We start from the raw sequence: 24,736 nt of genomic DNA, 5'->3' as shown, positions 1-24,736 counted from the left end.
TGAGAAAGGAGAGGTGATGTATTACGCGCGCACTTTCCCTGAGTGAGGAGGACATAAGGCCCAGACCTCAGGCACCCCCCCCCCACCCCAAGAAGGGTTTGTATGAACAGGATAAAGGTACTAATGCATGACCAATTTCTCACCATTCAAAGATCAGAAACCTTCAGCTAGTATTACATTTATTTTTAAAAAATTTTTATGTCGATCTACAGTACGGTAACAGGCCTTTCTGGCCCACAAGTCTGTGTCACCCAATTACATCGAGTTGACCTACAATCTCCGGTACGTTTTGAAGGGTGGGAGAAACTGGAGCCCCCAGGGAAAACCCATGCAGAGTATAGGGAGAATGTACAAACTCCTTACAGACAGCGTGGGATTCTAACAGCGTTTCACTAACCAATCCTCTAGGTAAATAATTTTTTTTCATCAAATTAACTCCTTTTAGTTGACAAGTGAAGGAAACATAAAAGAGACTTTTGTGGGGGGTGGGGGGCGTTGAACAAGAAAGTTTACAGATGCTGTGGTTGAATGTCAAACACCATCATGGTGGAGAAACTCAGTGCACGTGGAACGATAAGAAACAAATAATTAACGCACTGGTAGGGGATCCCTCTGTGTGGGAAGCAGAGTCCAGAGTGAACACAGTGGAGGGGTGGAGAGGGAGAGCAGGATTGCTGGCACACTGCCTCCCCCCACCTTGTCCGTGATAACCCTGCTTCTGCGTGATGGTTACTGGAGATGAGCGCCAAGTACAGCAACCAGGAGTCGCCGCCTGCTCTTCTCATGGAACCAGACGTTAAGATTAGCGGAGCCGGGCCGCTCGGCTGCACTGAGACGCACAGAGAGCCTACACTCGGAGCTGAGTGCTTGGGGCGCGGGGAGTGAGCGGTTGCTTGATCGCAGACCAAGAATAGCCCAGGAGCGCAGGCCTGCCGAGTGCTCAAGAGCAGTAGAGAGAGGTGCTGGAAAAACTTAGCAAGCCAGGTAGGATGTCACGGGTAAATTTTTATACAGAATAGTAGGTGCCTGGTGGTGGTGGAGGCTGGTACAATAGATGCATTTAAAGGACTCAGGCACAAGGATGGAAGAAAAATAGAGGGTTATGAGGTAGGGTTTAGTTTGTTGAGTAGGTTTATAATTGAATAGCTCAACATCATGGGCTGACGGGCCTGTACTGTGCTGGAATGCTCTATGTTCTGTGCAGGAACCAGATACAGTGTGGCTACAGAGCAATCCTATGGGCAAACCTCAAATCCACATACACCATCTACAAGGTGTGATGAGACCATTCTCCGTTGTCTGAAGAGGGGGCGCAAAATCATTGAGGACCCTTTCCACCCAGCACACAGCATCTTTCAGCTGCTCCTGTCATGGAAGAGATACAAGAGGATCGGAGCCAGCACCACCAAGCTGAGGATTAGCTTCTTCCCACGGGCAGTGAGAACGCTGAACGACCAAAGGAATGGCTCACACTAGCCCTCCGAGACTCTCGCTTGTCCATAACCATATTTATTATGTATTTATAAAGATGAAATACTTGTCCTGCGTGTGCATAGTTTGCCTGTATGTGTGTGATGTCTGGTTGTGAGTCTGCGTGTTTTGCATTGAGGACCAGAGAACACTGTTAAGTCACGTTTTACCTGTACATGACAGTAAACTTAACTTGGCTTCCCACATTGAACAACTCTGTCCTGTGGGCAGCTGCCCTTGGCTCCGCAAACCCCTCCCGAAACCCTCTCACTCCACCCCATGGACACACTAGGTTCACATCTTACCCAAGCTTCAGCCTGTCTGGCCAATACATGTGTGGTCTGGGGATCATATTTTGTTCTGTAACATTTCTGAGACCACAGTAGAGGGTAGAAACAGGCTCTTCACCCAGTCCGTCAGTGGCAGCCATGATCTGGAATATTGTGTTCAGTTCTGGTTGCCCCATGACAGGAAGGATGTGGAAGCTACGGAGGGGGTGCAGAAGAGATTCACCAGGATGTTGCCTGGATTGGAGAACGTGTCTTATGAGGCAAGGTTAACAGAGCTGGGGCTTTTTTCTTTGGAGTGTAGAAGAATGAGAGGAGACTTGATAGAGGTCGACAAGATTAGGAGAGGCCTAGATAGGGTGGACAGGCAGCTCCTGTTTCCCAGGGCAGGATCAGCAAACAGCAGAGGAGATCTGTATAAGATTGCTCTCAACGTCTTCTCTATCTTGCATCAAGTTTAGGAGAGATGTTTAAGGTATGTTTTTTTTACACTGAGAGTAGGTGCTTGGAATGCATTGCCAGGGGTGGGAGGAGTAACCTGTCAATGGTTGAATTTCCCTGCAGGAACTTCTTTACCCAGGTTTAATACTTTGCTAAAAGTCGATAAGAATTTTGGTCACAGTGTTGCTTTCTTGTGCCCTTTATGCAAAGTGACAGCAGGAAATGGATGGAAGGTCTCCCAGCGCAGAGATGTGTTGCCTCCACTCGGCCCCAGAGGGTCTGTCTCTCCCTGGGAACACCGTGCTCACGAATGAGGAAGTTTGTACAGTGCTAGGCTGCGCATAACCCCATTCGTACTCCGCTTTGCAACCTCTTGCCAACCTCCCTCACCCCCCCCCTCCCCCCACACCGTTGACCAGCTCAGATGCTGGGAATGACGACTTTCAACTCCCCCTAACTGTTAAGTAACATCCTCTGTCATCAAAGTTCTTGGCATTTTCTAATATAACAAAACAACAATGATGTTTACACAAGCATACTTGGAGCTTATTCCTTGCCAGTGCTGAGTGTAAGCTGTCCAGCAGCAGTAAATCCGTGGGGATCTCCTCGTTGTTTACTGTGATGGATCTAAAAGCTTTCGTGGCTTTGGTTTCGATCAGAGTTGAGGTAATAGATTAGCTGAAGGTCTGACTCATCTGAACTGAAGTGTGATTCAACTCCTAACTTCATTACCATCTGTCCAAATGTATAAAGCATGGTTGGCGTAGCTGTTAGCTCAACGTTGTTACAGCGCCAGCAATCAGGAGTTATAGGTTGTAGGTGGCACGGACTTGTGGGTCAAAAGGGCCTGTTACATTTAAATTACGGCACCTCTTTCATTCTCCCGGCATCTCAAGACTGTAGCCTCTCATGTTACAACTTCAGCATTGAAGGGCGTCCACTTAGAACAGAGATGAGGAGGAATTTCTTCAGCCAGAGGGTGGTGAATCTGGACCAGGCGGTTGTGGAGGCCTGGTCATTGGGTGTATTTAAGGCAGAGATTGACAGGGTCTTGATTAGCCAGGGCATCAAAGGTTCTGGGGAGAAGGCCGGGCAAAGGGGCTGAATGGGGAAATGGATCAGCTCATGATTGAATGGTGGGGCAGACTGGATGGGCTGAATGGTCTGCTCTTATGTCTCATGGTCGAAGGTGAGAGCTGAATCACGGACAGTAAGGTCCTGTCAAATATTCATGGGCAGTTTTGGTTCTGTGGGATCTTCTGGAAGCCCCTTCTCCATCTTGCATTGACCACCCGAGCCCCCAGCACACTTTGAAGACTGCAGCATGCTGTTCAAGTTCATCGTCGTGTTTGCCAAGGTCCATTGATATCCTTTGTTTGGTGACGCCAGCTAGAGACCCCAAACTTCGTCCAAGAAGTGAGGCACAGTGCAAAATGCAATTACCGACGAGAATGATTAGGCAAGGGAAAGCAAAGGCGACCTTATTTTCCTTAAGTGGAGCTTGTTCAGGAGTCTGATAACAGGAAACTCAGCAGGTCAAACAGCGTACTTTATAAAGCAAAGGTAAAGATACGTAAGCAATGTTACGGGCTTGAGCCTTTCATCAAGGTGTGGACAAAATGTCAGCAGGTGCCCAAACAAAATGGTGGAGGGGCACAGTCCCACAGGCAGGAGTGATGGCTGGGAAGTGACAGGAGGCTTGTACCATATTGTCATGAGGGAAACTGGAGGATCAAAGCCAGCACCACCAGGCAGAGAAACAGCTTCTTCCCACGGGCAGTGAGACTGATGAACGGCTCATACAAACCCTCCCTGACTCAACAATTTGTTAAACAATATTTATTATGTACATATGCACTGCATATGTATCACTGATTAAGTCTGCAAAGTCCTGTGTGTGTATTGTCTGGGTGTGTTTCACTGAGGGCCGGAGAACACTGTTTCGTTGGGTTATACTTGCTTCCAAAGCATAGAAGCAGGCCCTTTGGCCCTTCTAGTCTGTGCCAAGCTATTATTCTGCCTGGTTCCACTGACCTGCACCCAGTTGATTGCCCTCCATACCCCTCCCATCCATGTACCTGCCCAAATTCTCCTTGATGTTAAAACTGAGCCCACATTAAACACTTGAGGCCCTCTCCCTCCTCCACTTTCCCCTGTCACCCATTTTGTACAATTGGATGATAAATAAACTGGAACTGGATCGACCTGGCACCAGTGATCCCTTACTCTGAAGGAGCAACACTGTCTGGGCACTCACCAACTGGACGGCATTAACATCAAGTTCTCCAGTTACCTTTTGGCCACTCCTCAGTCTCCCCCATCCCTCCCACGTGCTGGCATTGGAGAGGGTTCAGGGCAGATTTACCAGAGTTATACCAGGAATGAAAGGGCTAGCGTTTGAGGAATGATTGTCAGCTCGAGGACTGTAATTGTTGGAGTACAGATGGATGCGGGAGGACCTCATACAGGCATTTTGAATGCTGAAAGGCCTGGACAGAGTAGATGTGGCAAGGTTGTTTCCCATGGGAGGGGATTCTAAGACCAGAGGGCATAATTTCAGGATAAAAGGGTGTGAATTTGAAACAGATGCAGAAAAAATTTCATTAGTCAGAGGGTCACGAGCCTGCGGAACTTGTTGCCACAGGCGGCTGTGGAAGCGAGGTTGTTGGGTGTATCTAAGGCAGAGATTGACAGGTATTTGATTAGTCAGGGCATCAAGAGTTACGGGGAGAAAGCCGGGGAGTGGGGATGAGTGGGACGATGGATCAGCTCATGCTTAGAATGGTGGGATGGACTCGATGGGGCGATGGTCAATGCTCCCTATTATCTTGTGATATCCACCTCTTGCCTGGGGGCCTAGACTCCTACCCCTGCGCCTCCCCCCCACTGTTTTATTCCTGCGCCTGCCTGCTATTTGCTCATACTTTGATGAAGGGATCAGGCCCGAATCGTTGGCTGTAAATTGTGATGTAATATTTGGGAATGTTTTTGGGAGATAAATTGGTAAAATTAGAGTAAGTTACATACATACACAAACTTTAAGATCTTATTTGAAATACTGAAGAATTCATATTCAGTGACTTTATAGAAACTATGGAGAATGTTATGCACATTCCACAAGTAGGTGCTAATTGAAATGATGTCAGGAAATGAATAGACCATTGTCTTGGACGGGAGTCAGGGTGGCTATGTTGGACATTTCTGACCCCACTGCAAAATGCTCACTCAAAGGTCATTGAGAGGTTATTGTTTACTGAAAATAACAGATGGGAGCAGAAGACCAACTCCTATTGTTTGCTGGAGCAGGAGAGGGTATTGCAAGTGATAGAGAGAAGGACATGTGGCTGGCAGTTGGAATCTCAGAGATGGAGAGAGAGAGAGAGAGAGAGAGAGAGAGAGACTGAACAGTGTCAGCCAGGAGAAGCTTGTTGGAACTAAAACAGAAAGCTCCAGACCGGCGGATGACTGGAAGTGCTATCTGTCTGATGTTTCTCTTGGAATAAGTGGAACAGAAAGGAACTCTGTGATAGCCGGAAAGAAAGAGGTTACCATCTGGAGAACCCTGATGGGGCAAGTTTCATCAGCGAGACATTGAGGTGACTAATGGTGGTACCTCAGTTGAGGAAATCATGGAACAGCAAACCTCTCTCTCCAAACCCTACGAGAACCTTCCTGAGTGGTAAACATTTAGCTTTTGAGCACCAAAGCCTGGTGAACTTTATACATGTTAAATTCTGTGCACAGTCTAAGGATTACCTTCAACCGGTGAACTTGGAGGAATGAGAAGTGAGATTAGACTGTGAACCAAAGAACTTTTCTGAACTTACACACACATTACTTTCACGTGGGGTTAGAATTAGAATGGGGTTAAATTGGGTTAGTTAAGTTAATAGAGATAAGTTAAAGTTTGATTTTTGTTTTCATGTTTAAAGATAAATAAAAACAGTTTCTGTTTAAGTAACTACTTGCCTTGGTGAATGTCTATTGCTGCTGGGTTTTGGGGTCCTCTGGGCTCGTAACAATAGTATAACCGTTGTTCACAAAGAACCTTATGGTACTTGACGAATATTTTGAGCGTTTTTGTGTGAACTATAATAACACACTTCCTTGTGTAAATCCCTTTCCATCTCTATGGCACTGGGAGCATGCTCACCGAGGTCATCCCTGCAAAGCCCTCCCGACTTCACAAGGAGAACAAGCAACCCAATGCCAGTGACCTCTCTCAGGCCCACGTCCCCAGCAGTGTGGGCCAGGCCACATGTCCGACACCGACTCCCAAAACATCGCCCTGCTCCCAAATTCCAGAACGTTACCTGGCAGACAGAGGGAACACTTCATGGGCATTCTCAAAGTGAAAAGAAATGGTGGTGATGCCCCGTGAAGATCGGGGAGTGGAGTCACAGCACTGCTTGGCAGGGTCCAACCTCCTAGCCCAACTACCGACAGTTCCGTGCAGGTTTTAAGCAGCCTGCAAATGGAGCCGGTGGTTCTATTTAAAATTTCATGACCGCGGGGTCTGGGCCCAAGGTGGCAGCACCTGTGCTCCGCAGCAGCCACAAGGGGTTGTAGACTCCAGGGAGGCGGACGACTGGCGCAGGGCACCAGGGAAGCCACCTCCCATCTGAGAAGGAGAAGACAGCCCATGGGATGGTGACCACAGCAGTGGACCAATGTGATGGGCTCGTCGGCTGAAGGACCCACACAGATTGTGGACTGTTGGTAACTTGTAGCGAGGAACACTCACAGGCTGTGAGCTGCTGGCGACTGGGGTCGAGGGATTAAAACCACACTGCAGCTTACTGGGGATTAGCTTGAAATTGGCTGAAGGGGTACTAGGTATTGAATCCAGGATGTGAGAGGGCACTGAAGGGTTCCTAATTGTATTGGAGGTCCGGATCTGGAGCTCGGGTTGCCAATGGTTTGGGCTGGACTCTTTGTGGCTGCAGGGGCTGCGGAAGCGCTGGAGGCAAATCCACGGACACTCGGTGATTCTGGTGGGGGGGGGGGAGGTCCCTCTCTTTTGCTTCGCTTTCTCTGATTGTAAGAGGCGTTTCAAGCAATTTTTGCCGATGGCGAATCTGTCTGCCTTACAGCAGGCAAAAGGCAATTTGTGTAATATGACCCTGTTTTTAATTACATGAAAATAAATTGAATCCTTCAAGAAATGCAGCATCCCCTACTGCCTTATTGAGTCACATAGGGGCAGGCTCTTTCGACCTTTGCGTCAGTGCTGACCAACATTAGCTGTCTATCCCAACTTCTTCCTCCAGCCTTCTTATATCACGTTTCAAATGCTCATCTAAATGTCTCCCCTGCCCCCTCACTATGTTTCAGATTCAATCGTCAGATTCCAACCATAGAACATTACAGCACCAAACAGACTCCTTCTAGACTGAGCCAAACCCTTTATTTTGCCTAGTCTCACTGACCTGCACCCAGTCCATAGCCCTCCACACCCCTCCCATCCATGTACCTGTCCCAATTCCTAAATGTTAAAATTGAGCCCTCAGTCATCACCTCAGCTGGCAGCTCGTTCCACACCCCCACCACTCTCTGTGTGAAGAAATTCCCCCTAAACCTTTCCCCTTTCACCCTTAACCCATGTCCTCTGGTTTGTATCTCACCCACCCTCAGTGGAAAAAAGCCAACCTACATTTACTCTGTCTGTCCCCCTCATAATTTTAAATACCTCGATCAAATCTCCGCTCATTCTTCTATGCTCCAGGGAATAAAGTCCTAACCTGTTTTTTACACCTCCCTGTAATTCAGTTCCTGAAATACGGGGAACATCCCAGTAAATCTCTGCACTCTTTCTATCTTAATTGATATCTTTCCTGTAGTTTGATGACCAAAACTGCACACAATCCTCCAAATTTGGCCTCACCAACGTCCTATACAACTTTATCATAACATCCCAACTCAGTATTTTGATTTATGAAGGCCAATGTGCCAAAAGCTCTCTTTCCAACCCTGTCCACCTGTGACATCACTTTCAGGGAATTATGTATCTGTATTCCCAGATCCCTCTGTTCTACCCCACTCTTCAGTGCCTGATTATTCACCGTGTACGTCCTTTCTTGGTTTGTCCTTCCAAAATGCAACACCTCACACTTGTCTGCATTAAATTCCATCTGCTATTTTTCCAGCTGGTCCAAATCCCTCTGCAAGCTTCGAAAACCTTCTTTTCTGTCCACAACGTCTCCAATCTTAGGGTCACCTGCAAGCCTGCCGATCCAATTTACCACATCATCCAGACCTTTGATATAGGTGACAAAGCACAATGCCCGAGGCACACCACTTGTCACAGGTCTCCACTCTGAGAAGCAATCCTCCTCCTTCCTCGAGTGTGATGACCAGAATTAGATATCAATTTCCAGCTGTGGCCTGCCCATTGTTTGGTAAGGATTGTGATTTTATTCTCAAGCACAATGTACAGGTACACCAAACTTCTTACTTGCTGCAGTGAACAGGAAATAGTTTGGATAAAACTATCGTAGTAAAAACAATTCAAGATCCTGTTATTGTTATGTAATTGGATGGAACATGTCATATAAAAGAAATCGCCTTCTTCCTGCTGTTAGGCAGACAGAGAGTCGCCATTAGTGTTGCTTGGCACCTCTTAGAGTAGGAGAGTAAGAGGGCGGCACGGTTGGCGTAGTTTTTAGTGCAATGCTGTTACAGCGCCACCGATCAGATTCGAATCCCACACTTGTCTGTCAGTATTGTCCATTTTCCCTGTGTCTGTGGGTTTTCCCCGGGGGCTCCGGTTGCCTCCCACTGTCCAAAATGTAGGTTAATGGGGTGTAATTGGGTGGCACAGGCTGGTGGGCTAAAAGGGCTTTTTACCTTGATGCATGTCTAAATTTTAAAAAGGAAGCAAAAGAGAGTCACTAAGTGTCTGTGGATTCACCTCCAGAGCTCCTGCAGCCTCAGAGACTCCTGCTCGATCGGGAAGGATTCAGCACCCGAGCCCCCTTTGGGTGCCCTCCTTGCCCTCAGCGCCCTCTCGAATCCCGGGTCCGACACCTGGTTCCCGTGAGCCAGTCTCCAGCACCTGCAGTCCGTGTGGTTCCCCCGACCGCAGCCTGTGGGGTTCCCTCAGCCACGTGAGCCCCTTGCTGGTCCGCTGCTGTGGTTGCTGTCCTATAGGGTCATCTCTGCAGCTTCTACTCAACCTGGGTGGGGGGTTAACTCCCCGTTTCTGGTGCCCTGCTCCGTGCAGTCTGCAACCCCTTGTGGCTTCTGCCAAGCACAGGCACCGCCACCTTTGGCCCAGAACTGTCTAATTAATGCCTGTTTGACCTACTGAGGTTCTCCAGCGTTCTTGAGGCAGCGTCTCAGGTAGATACTTGCAATGGATTAGCCAGTTTTTATTGACCAATTGCTAGAAGAGACGTTTTGGGAAGTCAAATGGGTGGGGCATGTGCAGTAATTGGTAGGGCACCAAGTGTGGATGAACAGAGGGGTCTTGGGATCCAAATGCATAGCTCCCTGGAAGTGGCCACACAGGCCAGTAGGGTGAAATTGGCATGTGGCGTGCTTGCCTTCAGAGGTCGTTGAATAGAATACAAAGGCTGGGGCATTGTGTCCTGTGGCTTGCCGAATTTCCCCCATCTCGTTGTGCTGGACTCTAGCGCCTGCGCACCTCACCTCCATTAGAGCATATGTGTTGCAACTGTACAAAACAGTAGTTAGACAACACGGAACATGGTGCACTGCTCTGGTCACCACATGGCAGGAAGGAGGAGGTGGTGCTGTGGAAAGTGCAGACACTCACCAAGGTGGTGAAATCGTAAGCTGCACAGCACCTCCTTGCTTCCTCCACCACCCATCAAACTTTCACACCACCAAAAGGCCCCCAATGCTTCACAGGACAAGGTTTTACAACTTCACCTGATAACACAGAACACTACAGCACAGTACACGCCCTTTGCCCCTCAATGTTGTGCCGTCCCATATATTCCTTTAAAAAAAAAGAACTAAACCCTCCCTTCCCTGTAACCCTGCACCTTTTCCTGGCTCCAATCCCTCCCCACTGGGCCCTGCACATTTCCTGTCTCTGATCCCCTCCCTGGTGGGCCCTGCACCTTTCCTGCCTCTGATCCCCTCCCCACTGGGCCCCCTGTTGTAGTGTTCTGATACCTGGCTCCAACCCCCTCCTCGCTGGGTCCTGCACCTTTACCTGGCTCTGACCCCCTCCTCGTTGGATCCTGCACCTTTCCCAGCTCTGATCCCCTCCCTGCTGGGCTCTGCACCTTTACCTGCCCGCTTGTCCATTTGCATTTACAAAGCTCTCTGCGCCGTTGGGTGAAGGCATGACTCTCTGGGCTATCATCCCTCATTGCAAGGGGGAGACAAATGATTGAAGGAATCCCTGGTGAAGCAGTGAGTTGGAGCTTGTCAGGGATCCATCCATCCTCCTCGCTTTTGTCCTGCCCCTCCAGTAACTCCTTCTACCACGGTCCCTCATGTACAATCAAATCAAGAGGTAAGAAGAATAAGAAAAGGGTCTTATTCATGTTGAATTCTCACCTTTTGTCTCCTGGTCTGTGCTCCTCCCCCAGGCCTTTCTTCCCTTCTCCTCTAGCCTTTCTATTCAGGTACCTGCCTGCTTTTTGTTCATACCTTGAGGAAGGGCTCAGGCCCGAAACCTTGGTATATATTCTTAAATTTTAAGTTTAAACATACAGCACAGTAACAGACTTTTCTGTCCCATGAACCCGTGTCGTCCAATTTACACCCAATCGAACAACAATCTTTTATGCTTTGAACGGTGGGAGGAAACCAGGTCCCCTGGGGAAAACAGACACAGGGAGAACATACTGTTTTGAGCCCAGAGACCCCAAAACACAGCAGCATTAGATATTCTCCAAGACCAATGGTTACTTAAACAAACATTGCTTTTAATGATCTTTAAACATGAAAACAGAATCACACTTTAACTTATCACTATTGACTTAACTAACCTAACAACCCCCTCCTAATTCTAAGCGCACGTGTATGTAATGTGTGTGTAAGTTGAGAAAAGTTCTTTGATTCACAGTCCAATCTCACTTCTCACTCCTCCAAGTTCACTGATTGCAGGCAATTCTTATACTGTGCATAGAATTTAACATTTATAAAGTTCACCAGGCTTTGGTGCTTGAAAGGTAAATGGTTACCGCTCAGGAAGGGTATTGTCGGTTTTCAGACAGAGATTCGTTGTACTCTGACACCCACAACTGATTCCTTTTTTAATCAGCCACTTCAATGTCTTGCTGAAGAAACCTGTCCCCTCAGGGTTCTCCAGATGATAACCTCTTTCTTTCAGGTCACCACAGAGTTCCTTTTTGTTTCACTTATTTCAAGTGAAATATTAGACAGCCAGTCCTCTCCTCTTGCATGAACCACAAGGGCTCTGACCAGGCTGAACTAGGCACTCACAACCCGTCTTTCAGTGGGGTTTTCCACAAGCTTTCCAGCTTGTCCTGTTCCAGTCCCAGCTGCTGCTGCTGAGTGTAAACTGTAGAAATGATCTCTCTCTCTCTCGCTCTCTCTCTCTTTCTCTGTCCCCCAGAGAGAAAAGGCCAGTTTTACTTTCTGTGCTTGCAAAACCACATGACACTTAGAACAGGAAGTTCCACCTCAGACAGAAGGCAGCTCTGACAAGGTCTTTCATCTGTTGCCTTTTTGTAAACAACAATCCGTTGTTGTCTCTTGGGAGACAAGAGAAGTCTCTTGGGCATTCTCCAAAGCTTTTGCAAAGGCTCTTGGTGCCAGCATGCCTAGCATGAGCAGAGCTCCAGTATTTTAAATAAGATCTGTTTTAAAGTGTTTGTAGGTGACCTACACTAAAAACCCTGCCGCAATTTATCTCCCAAAACATATCTATATTCTGTCATGATACAAACTCCTCATAGACAGCGCGGGCGGGATTTGATCTTGATGGCTGTAACAGTGTTACACTAACCCTGCTACCCATCCTCCTCCACTTCATGTGGACGCTGCAAGATCTGCTGAGCTCTTCCAGCACTTTTGTGTTTTTACTACAAACACAGTAGGGGTTTACAAATTGGATTGTAACATGAGTTCAACCTGCCAGTTGCAGGCCAATTGGGGGGTAGAATATAAACAACACTTCATGGGTAGGCAAACCACCTCGGAGGTGAGTGGTCTACCCGTGTGCACATACCGTGTAATTGCTGCTGGATAATTTGTAAACGATCGATGGGTGCCCAGGTAGAAAATTATGTCAGCGCTTGCATGCAATGGCCGTCTTCCTTACCCATAATGCCCCATGCCAGTGGAACATCAGAGTGATTCCAGCAGCATGGGGGGGATTGTGGGTAAGAAGGATGGTGATTGCTCCTCCCCCCCCCCAACTCCACTTCCTTAACTGCCCACTCCACTCCCCGCCAGCCTGACGCCGTTCCCCTACTGGCTCGACAGCGTTCTCCCCCCACCCCGACAGTCTTCCGACTCTGTGTTCCTCCCTTAGCCCCGACAATCCTTCGACTCTGCGCTCACTCCGGCTCCTGCAGCGCCCTCCGCCCCGCCCTCCCACCCTGATTCCACGGCCGTCCCGGACATTTACCTTTTTGTGGCCAACACAGGGTCTCTGGCATCACCGAAGGGGTAGGGGGCGCCCTTAAATCAATCGGTCACCGTTCGACTGGGCAATTTAGGGTCCAGTGTGTAAGGGGCTGCATGGGCCTGCTTCACAGGTAGGATACACGGGCCCCGAGCAGCCCCAGTTCGTAAATGCTTTGTGTCTACAGACTTTGTGTTTCACTGATGTATTTAAGTAAATGTGTGAAGTTTATTGTTGCCTGATTTTACAAGTCTTCTTTTGGCTTGGCTTCGCGGACGAAGATTTATGGAGGGGGTAAAAAGTCCACGTCAGCTGCAGGCTCGTTTGTGGCTGACAAGTCCGATGCGGGACAGGCAGACACGGTTGCAGCGGTTGCAGGGGAAAATTGGTTGGTTGGGGTTGGGTGTTGGGTTTTTCCTCCTTTGCCTTTTGTCAGTGAGGTGGGCTCTGTGGTCTTCTTCAAAGGAGGTTGCTGCCTGCCAAACTGTGAGGCGCCAAGATGCACGGTTTGAGGCGTTATCAGCCCACTGGTGGTGGTCAATGTGGCAGGCACCAAGAGATTTCTTTAGGCAGTCCTTGTACCTTTTCTTTGGTGCACCTCTGTCACGGTGGCCAGTGGAGAGCTCGCCATATAACACGATCTTGGGAAGGCGATGGTCCTCCATTCTGGAGACGTGACCCATCCAGCGCAGCTGGATCTTCAGCAGCGTGGACTCAATGCTGTCGACCTCTGCCATCTCGAGTACTTCGACGTTAGGGATGAAAGCGCTCCAATGGATGTTGAGGATGGAGCGGAGACAACGCTGGTGGAAGCGATTTTACAAGTACACCCTGATGAAACAGCATTCTCTGGTCCTTGGTGCAAAACACGCAGGCACACAGCCAGACATAACATATACATCCAAACAATACACCTGCAGGACTAGTGTTACAGCCTCAAAAATAAATAAATGAATATTGTTTCATGAAGGTGAGCGTCTCGGAGGGTCAGTGTGAGCGCTTCCTTTGGTCGTTCAGCGTTCTCACTGTCCATAGGAAGAAGCTGTTCCTCAGCCTGGTGGCGCTGGCTCTGATCCTTCTGGATCTCTTCCCTGACGGGAGCAGCTGAAAGATGCTGTGTGCGGGGTGGAAGGGGTCCTCAATGCTTTTGTGAGCCCTCTTCAGACAACGATCCCGGTCGATCACATCAATAGGGCAGGATTGGTGGTGGCTGACTCGGGTGAAGAGGAAACCCAGCGCCTCTGGAGAGAGAGACGACCGGCTGGTCATTAATGTTGGATCAGAATTGTGCATTTTGGCCCAGATTTGCAGTTTAATGAGAACTCCAATGTCTGAATTCTGCATTTGGAAACCGCACTCCCCATTTTGTTTAGGCTTTTATTGTGTTGTTGACTTTGGCCTCTGCAGACTGTAAACATCTCTCAGTTGTTGCTGGTCTCCGGAGACTTCTTGACCTTGGCCCAGAAGCATGTTTGTCAACTTGCTCAGTTTACAAACTGGTATGCTTCAATGCAGAGCAGAGGCATTACCCCGTGACCCACTGTGGTGGTGCTTTGACGTGGCACTGACATCTCTCTGTGAGGTTGGATGTATAACAGATGGCCTCAGCTAATTTTCACCAGAGACAGTGGTGTGGCTACCCTGTGCTGCAGCAGAATAGACCTTGTGGTGAGTGAAAATGAGAGTGAGAATGCGCACAGCCTGAAATCGCCAGATCTAGCTCCAACAGAGTCATCAAGTTTGCAGATGACATGACAGTCAACAACGATGAGTCGCACTGCAGAGAAGAGGCGGGAAATCTCGTGACATTAATCTGAGTCTCAACGTGGATGAGATGAAGGGGATGATCGTGAACTTCAGGAGGTCCAGGATAGACATCAACAACTCTGTAGTAGAGAGAGTGGAGACACCAAATTCCTTGGCGTTCACTCAACTGGTGACCCATTGTGGACACTCAACATCTTCTCACTTGTCAGGAAGGTCCCACAGCAACTGCACCGTCAACCATCACGTCAACCTCTACAGGAGCCTCTATCGAGAGCGTCCTGGCCGGCTGGATCACCGTGTGGATATGGTCGGTGCAGAGAAATGGATGGGAGGTCAATCCACAGGAACGTAAGAGTGGGAGAGAAGATCAATGGAGTCTCCCCTCCTCCCCCGATCAATGTGATCGACTGGGATCGTTGTCTGAAGAGGGCACACAAAATCATTGAGAACCCCTTCCACCCAGCACACAGCATCTTCCAGCTACTCCCTTCGGGGAAGAGATCCAGGAGGATCAGAGCCAGCGCCACCAGGCTGAGGAACAGCTTCTTCTCACGGGCAGCGAGAACAGTGAACGACCAAAGGAACTGCTCACACGAACCCTCCGAGACTCTCATATTCATGAAACAATATTTATTTATATACTTGTATTGATGGAATATTTGTCCTGCATATGTATTGTTTGTCTGTATGTGTGTTGTGTCTGCGTATTTTGCACTGAGGACCGGAGAACACTGTTTTGTCAGGTTGTACATGTACAATCGGATGGCAATAAATTTGACTTAAGAGATGCAGGAGGAACTCGGCTGGTCTTGCAGTGTCCATAGAAGGTGAAGATATATCACTGGAGTTGGAGGGTTAGGGGCAGGGAGCAGGTAGGTGGTACTAGTTGAGTCACTTAAATCGGTGCAGATAAGAAGGGCTGTTTCCACACTGTAATCATTATATGGTTATATGTTATATGATGTTTTGGGCTTGAGCCCTTTTGCAAGGTATGGGTAAAAAGCAGGCAGGTGCCTGAAATAAAAGGCTGGGTGGGGGTGGTACGGTGTGGGAGGAGCACAGTTCAACAGACAAAAAGGTGTTTATTGGATCTGGAGGAAGGCAGCAGAGAGCAGGTGAGAATTGATCAGGGGAGGGGATGGCTCTGAATGCAGAGGTTGGGCGAAGAGACGGGGGAGGAGTGGGGGAAAGGAGAGAGAATGAGAGCTGGAGGAAAGGAAATAAGGACAGAGAAGGGGAGGTGGGATGTGCAAAAGGCTGCGGAGAAGGGAAGAGCGGTGGGGAGGAGCACGGACTAATAGACAGAAGGTGATAATGGGTCATGAATGAGATACAGGAGAGAGAGGGAAGGTGAGAATTGATGGGGGGCAGTGTGTGTTTTGTCTCGGTGAACGCAGAGCTGTAGGAAAGGAGACGTAGGGAAAGGTGGAGGGTTGGGGTTTCGATCAGAAACCCAGACAAGTCGGTGCCATCCGGTTGGAGGGTGTCCAGACAGATGAGGTGTTGTTCCTCCAATTTTCGGGGGGGTCTCAGTCCAACAGTACGTGAAACCAATGACAGACTTGCCAGCAAGGGGGTGAGGCGGGGAATCCAAATGGGTGGCCACTGGGAGATCCATGCTATTGCAGAGGACAGAGCTGAGGTGCTCAGCAGAGCAAAGACCTCGTCCTGGGAACAGACTTTTGTGTATCGTGGCTTTGGGGAGTCCCAGAGTGATTTACAGTCAAGAACTGCTGTAATCTAGTAATATAGTATAATGTTCAGTATATTCCTGGGGAAACAGTAAGGACACAAGCAGCCCTATGAGGTGGCTTGGTCAGATGAGATGAGATTGTACAGAAGTTTGCTGCACAGATGCACCAAAATTCTTTCATCCTGCAGCCACATGGCTCGGTAAGATGCACAGATTACAAGCATAAAAATTCAAATAACAGCAAATGCATCAAGGCGTGAGGAGCTCGGGGATGCCGCGTATCAGGAGAGCCAGTCCGCCCTCCAGGACCTGCTGAGCGAGATCATTCTCTGAGAGCCGATCTCAGGCAGACACCAGGCCATCTTCCAGCACGTCAAGGTGCTCGAATGGGATCAATAACTGGTGTGAAGGAGGCACCTTTGCTTAAACATTTGGTCACTCTCTGGAACAAGCTAAGTAGTGAAATTGGAACAAAAGGGAATTATATCACCTAAAACACCTCCAATTCAAAATAACCTTAAATAACCTATTTTAAAATATTTTCTTTCACAATGGTATTAAAAACATAGAAGGTTTTTATGAACAAGGTCAATTTATGTTGTTTCAACATTTAAGAAATAAATATGGAATTACACAAAATACACTTTTTTGCTATCTTCAATCGAGGGGATATTTACGGAAAAAATTAGGTCCAACAATGTATTTACCAGCTTGTAGTGAGTTTGACGTTCTTATCAGAAGAGATTAGACGAAGAAATTTATTTCTGCAATGTATCCTTTGTTAGTTACTATTAAAAAGGGAATTCATAAACTAGACAGGAATGGGAGGTTGATCTGAATATTACAATTGATGAGAAAAGATGGACAGAACTCAGTCATGATTGTATGTCAAATACGTACAACTTTAATTATCCAAAAGGCTTGGGACAGGGCCTATTTCAGATGAAAAATTTTTCAGAGAATGGGTCATTTAAATAAAAACTGCCACAGCAAATCACTTCTACCAGTGTTTAAACAACAACAAACGACAAGGGAAGGCTTTTTTAAGCATTAAAATAATGTTTAATTCTCACCAAAAAAAAATGCTGGACGGCGCCCATCCCTGACTCCTCCCCACCGAGGCCCTGCTGCTGTTAGGAGCCTGAGGTCCCCGCTTCTGCCCAGGAACCCAAGATCTCTGCTCCTTCCTGTGAGCCCGAGGTCCGCGGTCCTTTTGCAAAATTTAGGGATAGATGTATAAAAATGTACTTCCAGCTCTGTCCATGGCCTCTTGCACTGCCAGAGTGAGACCACACCTCATATTCCAATTGAACACCCTCCAACTGGGAGGCATTGACATTGACTTCATGTCCAGTTCTCACCTTTTGTCTGTTGGTCTATGCTCCTCACCATGCCCTTTCATTCCCTTCTCCCCCAGCCATTTTATTCAGGCGCCTGCCTGCTTTTTACTCACAACTTGAGGAAGGGCTTTGGCCTGAAACGATGTTTATATATCTTTACTCCTCCCCCCCCCCCCAACTTCTCCCTATGACACTACAAGGAGGATCAGAGCCAGCGCCACCAGGCTGAGGATCAGCTTCTTCCCACGGGCAGTGAGATCGCTGAACGACCAAAGGAACCGCTCGCACTGACCCTCTGAGACTCTCATATTCACAAAACAACATTTATTTATTTATATAGATGAAATACTTGTCCTACATATGTATTGTTTGTCTATATGTGTTATGTCTGGGTGTGAGTCTGCGTGTTTTGCACCGAGGACCGGAGAACGTTGTTTCGACAGGTTGTACTTGTGCCGTCGGATGACAATAAACTTGAGACCTGGGGTGGCAAGGTTGGCGTAGCGGTTAGTGCAACGCTGTTACAACGCCAGCAATCGGGATCGGGGTTCGAATCCTACGCTGTGTGTAAGGAGTTTGTATGTTTTCCCCGTTTCTGCGTGGGTTTTCCCTGTGGGGGGGCTCCAGTTCCCTCCTACTGTTTCAAACGTACTGGGGGTTATAGGTTAGTTGGATGTAATTGAGTGGCACAGGGTCAGGGGCCCAAAGGGCCTGTTACTGTGCTGTATGTCCACATTTTTATAAATAATTTAAAACTGGCTGAGTTCCTCCAGCATTTCTGTGCATTTTTGCAACCATCTCAGCATTTGCAGCCTTTTGTGTTTGACTCTAACTTGGTATGAAAATCTCTCTTCCCTGCACCGACCGGGTCTAATTTTCCTCTTTGCCGCAGGTACTGGGAGGCGGTTGGTCGTTGGGACGAAGCTATTCAGCTGACGCCGGACGGTGCCGACCTGTATGAGATGAAGGCACAGGTAGGGTCTTGCATTCGGCTGCAAGGTTTGCCTCGGTGGCTGGAATTGAAACCTGGGCACGTTTGTATATTTGACAAATACCAGTGACCCAGCAAAGGCTCTGACCTAACAGTTCTGCTTCTCTGAAGCAGAACTTATTCGCTTGAGCACGTCACGAAATTCGTTGTTTTGTGGCAGCGTCAATAGTGCAAATATTGCTATAATTTACATTTCAAAATAATTAAATAAAGTGAGAAAATAGGAGAAAGTGAGGCCATGTCTGGGTTTCATTGTCTGTTCAGGAATCTGATGGCAGAGGGGAAGAAGCTGTTTCTGTACCGCTGGGTGTTCGTCATCACCTCCTTCTGATGGTAGCTGAGTGAAGAGGGCATGGCTGCGATGGAGTGAAGTCTGGTGCCCGTGATGGCGCTGGCCGAGTCCCAACTCTCTGTAGCCTGTTTCTGTCCCGTTCAATTGCACCTCCACACCAGGGAGTGGTGCAACCATTCAGAATGCTCTCCACAGTACCCCTGTAGAAATCTGCAAGGGTGACCTGACAAATCTCAAAACTCCTCACGAAGTACAGCTGCTGGCCAGCCGCCTTCATGATTGCATCGACGTGGAGGCCCCAGGCAGATCCTTGAAATTTGAAGTTCTTGACCCTTTCTACTGCTGACCTCTTAACCACATAACCATTACGGAGCGGAAACAGGCCATGTCGGCCCCTCGAATCCGCACCGGTTCACTCGAACAACTCCATTTGCTCAACCCTTCCGCTCTCCACCCATAACCCTCCAACCCCCTCACCTCCATGAACACATCCATCCTTCTCTTAAATGATAGAAGGGATCCTGCGACAACTATCTCTTTTGGAAGATCATTCCATTCTGCCACCACTCGCTAACTGAAAAAGCATCCTCTAATATTTCTCCTAAAGTGTGGCCCCCTTACCCTTAACTCATGGTCTCTTGTTCCAACCTCTCTCAGGGGAAAGAGTCTGTTTATGTCTAGTCTATCTATTCCTTTCATAATTTTAAATACCTCTATCAAGTCCCCTCTCAGTCGTCTACATTCCAATGAATAAAGTCCCAGTCTCCTTAATCTCTCCCTGTAATCTAGATGCTGTAAGCCAGGCAACATCCTTGTAAACCTTCTCTGCACCCTCTCCACCTTATCTATATACTTTCTATAATTTGGAGACCAGAACTGAACACAATACTCCAAACCTGGCCTCACCAATGCCTTAAACAGCTGCAGCATCACTTCCCAGCTCCTATACTCTAGACTATGATTTATGAAGGCCAGCATACCATATGCCTTCTTAACCACCCTGTCTACGTGGGAATCCACCTTCAGTGAACTCTGTACCATAACCCCCAGGTCCCTCTGCTCCTCTGGGTTCCTCAATGCCCTCCCCTTAACTGTATATGCCCTATTCTGGTTATTTTTACTGAAATGCAACACCCCGCACTTGTCCACATTGAATTCCATCTGCCATCTTTCAGCCCACTCTTCCAAACAAACCAAATCCTTCTGTAATCCAAGAAATCCTTCCTCACAATCCACAACTCCCCCTATTTTCGTATCATCCGCATATTTGTTTACCCACTTAACCGCCCCCTCCTCTAAATCATTAATATGAATGATAAACAACAAGGGACCCAGCACCGATCCCTGAGGCACCCCTGCTTATCACAGGCTTCCAACCTGACAGACAGTTGTCTCTTGATGAGGACTGGTTCATGTTCTCCCGATTTCCTCCTGAAGCCCACAATTGATCCTTGGTTTTTCTCACATTGAATGCAAGGTTGTTGTGACACCACTCAAATCCCCCTCCTGTCCACTTTCTCATTGCCATCTGTAGTTCTGTTGACAACCGTGGTGTCATTGGCCAGTTAGTACATGGCATTGGGGTTGGGCCTGGCCACACGGTTGTGGGTAGAGCAGTGGGCTAAGCACTCATCCTTGAAGTGCTGCTGTGTGGTCGTCAGTGAGGAGGAGACGTTGTTTCCCATTCATACTGACTGTGATCTTCTGATGAGGAGGCCCAGGTTTTCATTTGGTCTGATCAGGTCCAAGGTCTCCCTTGACTAGTTATCCATCCTGGCTCCCTATCCATTTCCTCACCTGCGCTGACAGCCCTCCAGGTAGTGCTCTCCCCTCAAGAACCAGTGGGTTGTGGGTTCAACATTGGTGGGAGAAAAAGTTTGGTCGAAGTTTTGGGTCAGACCCCTTCGACAATACTGAGAGGCAGAGGGGAGATAGCCAGAATAATGAGAATGGGGTGGGAAGGCCAGCAGGGGATTGGTGAACCAGGCAGGGGTCCCTGATCCACCTATCCCCAATTGGCCCATGATCCAAATTATACAGGCTTTCTCTCCTCTGCATTCAATCTTGGAGAAGGGTTCCGGCCTGAAATGTCAACCAAATTTCAGGTTGATTGTCAGAATTCATATATGACATCACGTAGAGCCCAGAGATTCTTTTTCCTGTGGGCTTGGCAGAATTACCACTTATGGGTAGTGCAAAGAAAGTGTACTGAAGAAAAGATACATATACAAAAGATCGAAATGTAAACAAGAAGGAAAGTGCAGTACAGAAAATAAATATTCTAAAATCAATAACGTGCACACATCAGAGTCCTTAAATGGGTACCTGATTGAGTTTGTCGTTGAGGTGTCTGAGGGTGTAGGGGGGAGCAGCTGGTCCTGAACCTGGGGGTCCGGGCCTTGTGGCACCAACACCTCTTTCCTGATGGCAGCAGCGAGAACAGAGCGTGTGCTGGGTGGTGTGGATCCTTGATGATCGCTGTTGCTCTCCGACGGCAGCGTTTCCTGTAGATGTTTTCGATGGTGGGGAGGGTTTTGCCTGTGATGCCCTGGGCTGTGTCCACTGCCAAATGCAGGCTTCTGAGAAGGGAAGGGGGACCTGTGCCATCTTGCGCCAACCGACAGGGGTGGCAATTCAGCCTGTATGAACGGGCGATCGCTCAGCCTGCTACAAAAATTAACTATTAGGTTTCAGTACTTGACTGTAATTTCGAGCAACTTTGGAGGAGTTGTAAATGCACAGATCTGGTCCCTGGTGACCTGAAGGACCTTGGTGGGAGGGAGGCTCTCTTTTTTTAGATAGAAAATAGTTGCAGGAGGAGGCCATTTGGCCCTTCAAGCCTGCACCCCCATTCAATATGATCATGGTTGATCAGAACCCGGTTCCTGCCTTCTTCCCCATACCCCTTGATCCCCCTAGCCACAAGGGCCAAATCTAACCTACTTGTAAATATTAACAAGGAACTGGCCTCAACTACTTCCTGTGGCAAAGAATTCAACGCATCCAGCACCCTCTGAGAAGACATTTTTCCTCATCTCAGTTCTAAAAACTTCCCCCTTTTCCTTAAACTGTGACCCCTGGTTCTGGTTTTTCCCAGCATTGGAAACAACCTTCCTGCATCTAGTCTGTCTAAACCCTTAAGAATTTTATATGTTTCTATAAGATCCCCTCTCAATCTTCTAAATTCCAGAGAATACAAGCCCAGTTTATCCAACCTTTCTTCATATCCAAGTCCCTCCATCCCTGGTATCAGTCCAGTGAACCTTCTCTGCACCCCCTCCTTCCTCAGATAAGGCAACCAAAACTGCACGCAGTACTCCAGGTGTGGTCTCACCAAGGCCCTGTACAGCTGCAGCAGGATCTCCCTACTCCTGGACTCAAATCCTCTCGCTATGAACGCCAACATACCATTCGCTCTCCTCACCGCCTGCTGCACCTGTTTGCCCACTTTCAACGGCTGATGCACAACCACACCAAAGTCTCTCTGCATCTCCCCTTTTCCTAATCAGATACCATTCAGATAATAGTCCTCTTTCCTGTTCTTATCTCCAAAGTGGATAACCTCGCATTATCCACATTATATTGCATCTGCTACGTCTCGACCCACTCGCCTAACTTGTCCAAATCACTCTGCACCCTCCTACCATCCTCAGCACAGCCAACCCCGCTACCCAACTTTGTGTCATCTGCAAATTTTGAGATACTGCTATCTATTCCCACATTGTAAACAACTGTGGACCCAAAACAGAGCCCTGAGGTACCCCGCTAGCCACTGGCTGCCATTCTGAAAAAAAAACATTTATTCCTACTCTTTGCTTCATGTCCATCAACCAATTCTCTACCCATCTTAATACCATCCCTCCTATACTGTGCTCTTTAAGTTTATACGCTAGTCTTCTGTGCGGAACCTTATCAAACGGCTTACTAAAGTCCAGATATATCACATCCACTGGTTCTCCCCTATCCACTCTACTGGTTACATCCTCCAAAAACTCTATTAGATTCCAGACATGATTTTCCCTTCACAAAGCCATGCCGACTAAATTTTATTTATTGCTCAAAATAAATCATACAATTTAAAGCAAAATACAAATATACATAGTTTATCCCCTCTATAATCCCCAACCCTAACCACCCCCCCCACTTCTCCCAAACAGAGGAGATCAAATCACATAACAATTACAATTAGTAAATGTCGCCATGGTTTGGTGCAACCCCAACAGCCATGGGAGAACATCAAGAAGCTACTACAAATTGAAACCCATATACTTAATGTACGGGCTCCAAACCTTAACAAAAAAAGAGTAGCAATTACCTAAATTATAAGTTATCTTTTCCAATGGAATACAAGACCTCATTTCCAAATCCCACTGTTAAATACTTAAATCAGTCTCATTTTTCCAAGTGATTGCCAAACATTTTCTTTCCACAGCTAACGCCAGTCTCAAAAAAGCAATTTGAGTCTTATCTAATTTTAATTCCAAACTCAATTTTTTAATACATCCCAATAAAATACCATAGGATCAAGTGAAATTTTGAATTTAAATAAACCCTCTAAAATTCCTTAATTCTATTCCAAAAACACACGACCAAACAGAGTGTAAAAAAGAACCAACTTGTTTGTGGCACCTAAAACATAAATCAGAAGAAATAAACTTATATTTCCTTAACTTCTCAGGAGTTAAATATAATTGATGTATAAAATTATAATGAACTAATCTATATCTTACATTCACTAATTTAGTCATACTGTCTTCACATATGATCATCCTGAGAAATAGATATAAACAAATCTTTTTCCCACCTGAACCTAGATTTATAAATATCCGGCTTACGCATTTGATGTTGTAATAAAGCATACATCTCAGATATAAATCCCTTCTTACCCCCTTCAGCAAGTAAACTTTCAAATCAAGACTGTCTAGGCAATCTTGGAGGGAGGCTCTCTTGACAGTTTTGGTAAAAACCCAGAGATGCTGGTGGAACTCAGCATGTCTTGCAGCGTCCATATGAGGTAAAACTGTATCCCTGTTGTTTGAGACCTGAGCCTGTCTTTAATCAGACAGGGATAGGAGGCAAGAGAGGGGAAGGGTGAGAATTTATCAGTGGGGCGGGGGGTGGAAGGGGTTGATCTGTGAATTCAGAGCTGGGGAAAAGGAGACAGATGGCCATTTCATGTCAGGCCTCCACCTTGAGGCCGGTGACAGGAGCGGATGGAAAACAAACAACTTACCTTTCAGGCAGTGTCCCATTCATATCCATACATGCTTCGTAGGGCCCTCTGGATCCGACGAAGGCAGGGCGACTGGTGCTGTAGGGCCAACCATCATAAAAACGTGGCACAGCAATGATCATCTTCCCTACCCATAATCCTCCAGGCAGCTGGAACTGCTCTGTGGTTTCCAGAACGATTCTGGCTGCCTGGAGGATTATGGGTAGGGAAGACGGCATTGCTCTGCCGTGTTTTGAGCCGCAGACAGTGGCCTTGAAGGCTGAAGCAGCCCGGTGTGGATGTCCCAGCCTGCACCGGCCACCCCTTGATAGCTCCTGCTGCCCTGACTCCCCCCTGCTGCCAGCTCCTGCTGCCCCGAAGGCTCCCACTGCCCCTGACTTGGAGGGTGAGGGATGTGGGGAGATGGGTTGCGAACTGATGGCCATCATCAGCTCGCCCCTAAACAGCTGCTTAGTGCAGCTGTACATTCAGATCAATCGGTGGAGTACTGCGCTCCGCTGATTATCCCTCTCTGAGAAGAGTTGGATTATCCACACATTCAGAGAGGTAAGTGGTTATGCATTTTGCCAGAGGTTCTCCACCTTTACATTTGGACTTTTGCCCTATCTGAATGGGCCTAGAGGGAAAAGGGGAGTAAAAGAAGAGAGAGACA

At 47.7% G+C, this 24,736-nt stretch overlaps 1 protein-coding gene across 2 annotated transcripts in view; it reads left to right on the top strand.

Annotated features, from left to right (window-relative positions):
- ttc33 (tetratricopeptide repeat domain 33) overlaps positions 1-24,736 on the top strand; it is a 75,379-nt gene that overhangs the window by 19,071 nt on the left and 31,572 nt on the right. For both annotated transcript variants that reach the window (XM_069883979.1, XM_069883989.1), the window contains exon 3: positions 18,461-18,542. In XM_069883979.1, coding sequence (XP_069740080.1) covers positions 18,461-18,542 — 82 coding nt within the window. The remainder of the gene's footprint in view (positions 1-18,460; positions 18,543-24,736) is intronic.

The sequence above is a fragment of the Narcine bancroftii genome, chromosome 1 (genome assembly GCF_036971445.1).
Source record: "Narcine bancroftii isolate sNarBan1 chromosome 1, sNarBan1.hap1, whole genome shotgun sequence".
Classification (NCBI taxonomy): Eukaryota; Metazoa; Chordata; class Chondrichthyes; order Torpediniformes; family Narcinidae; genus Narcine; species Narcine bancroftii.
Note: the sequence above shows the minus strand (reverse complement) of the source record. Positions and strands in the feature narration are given on the sequence as shown.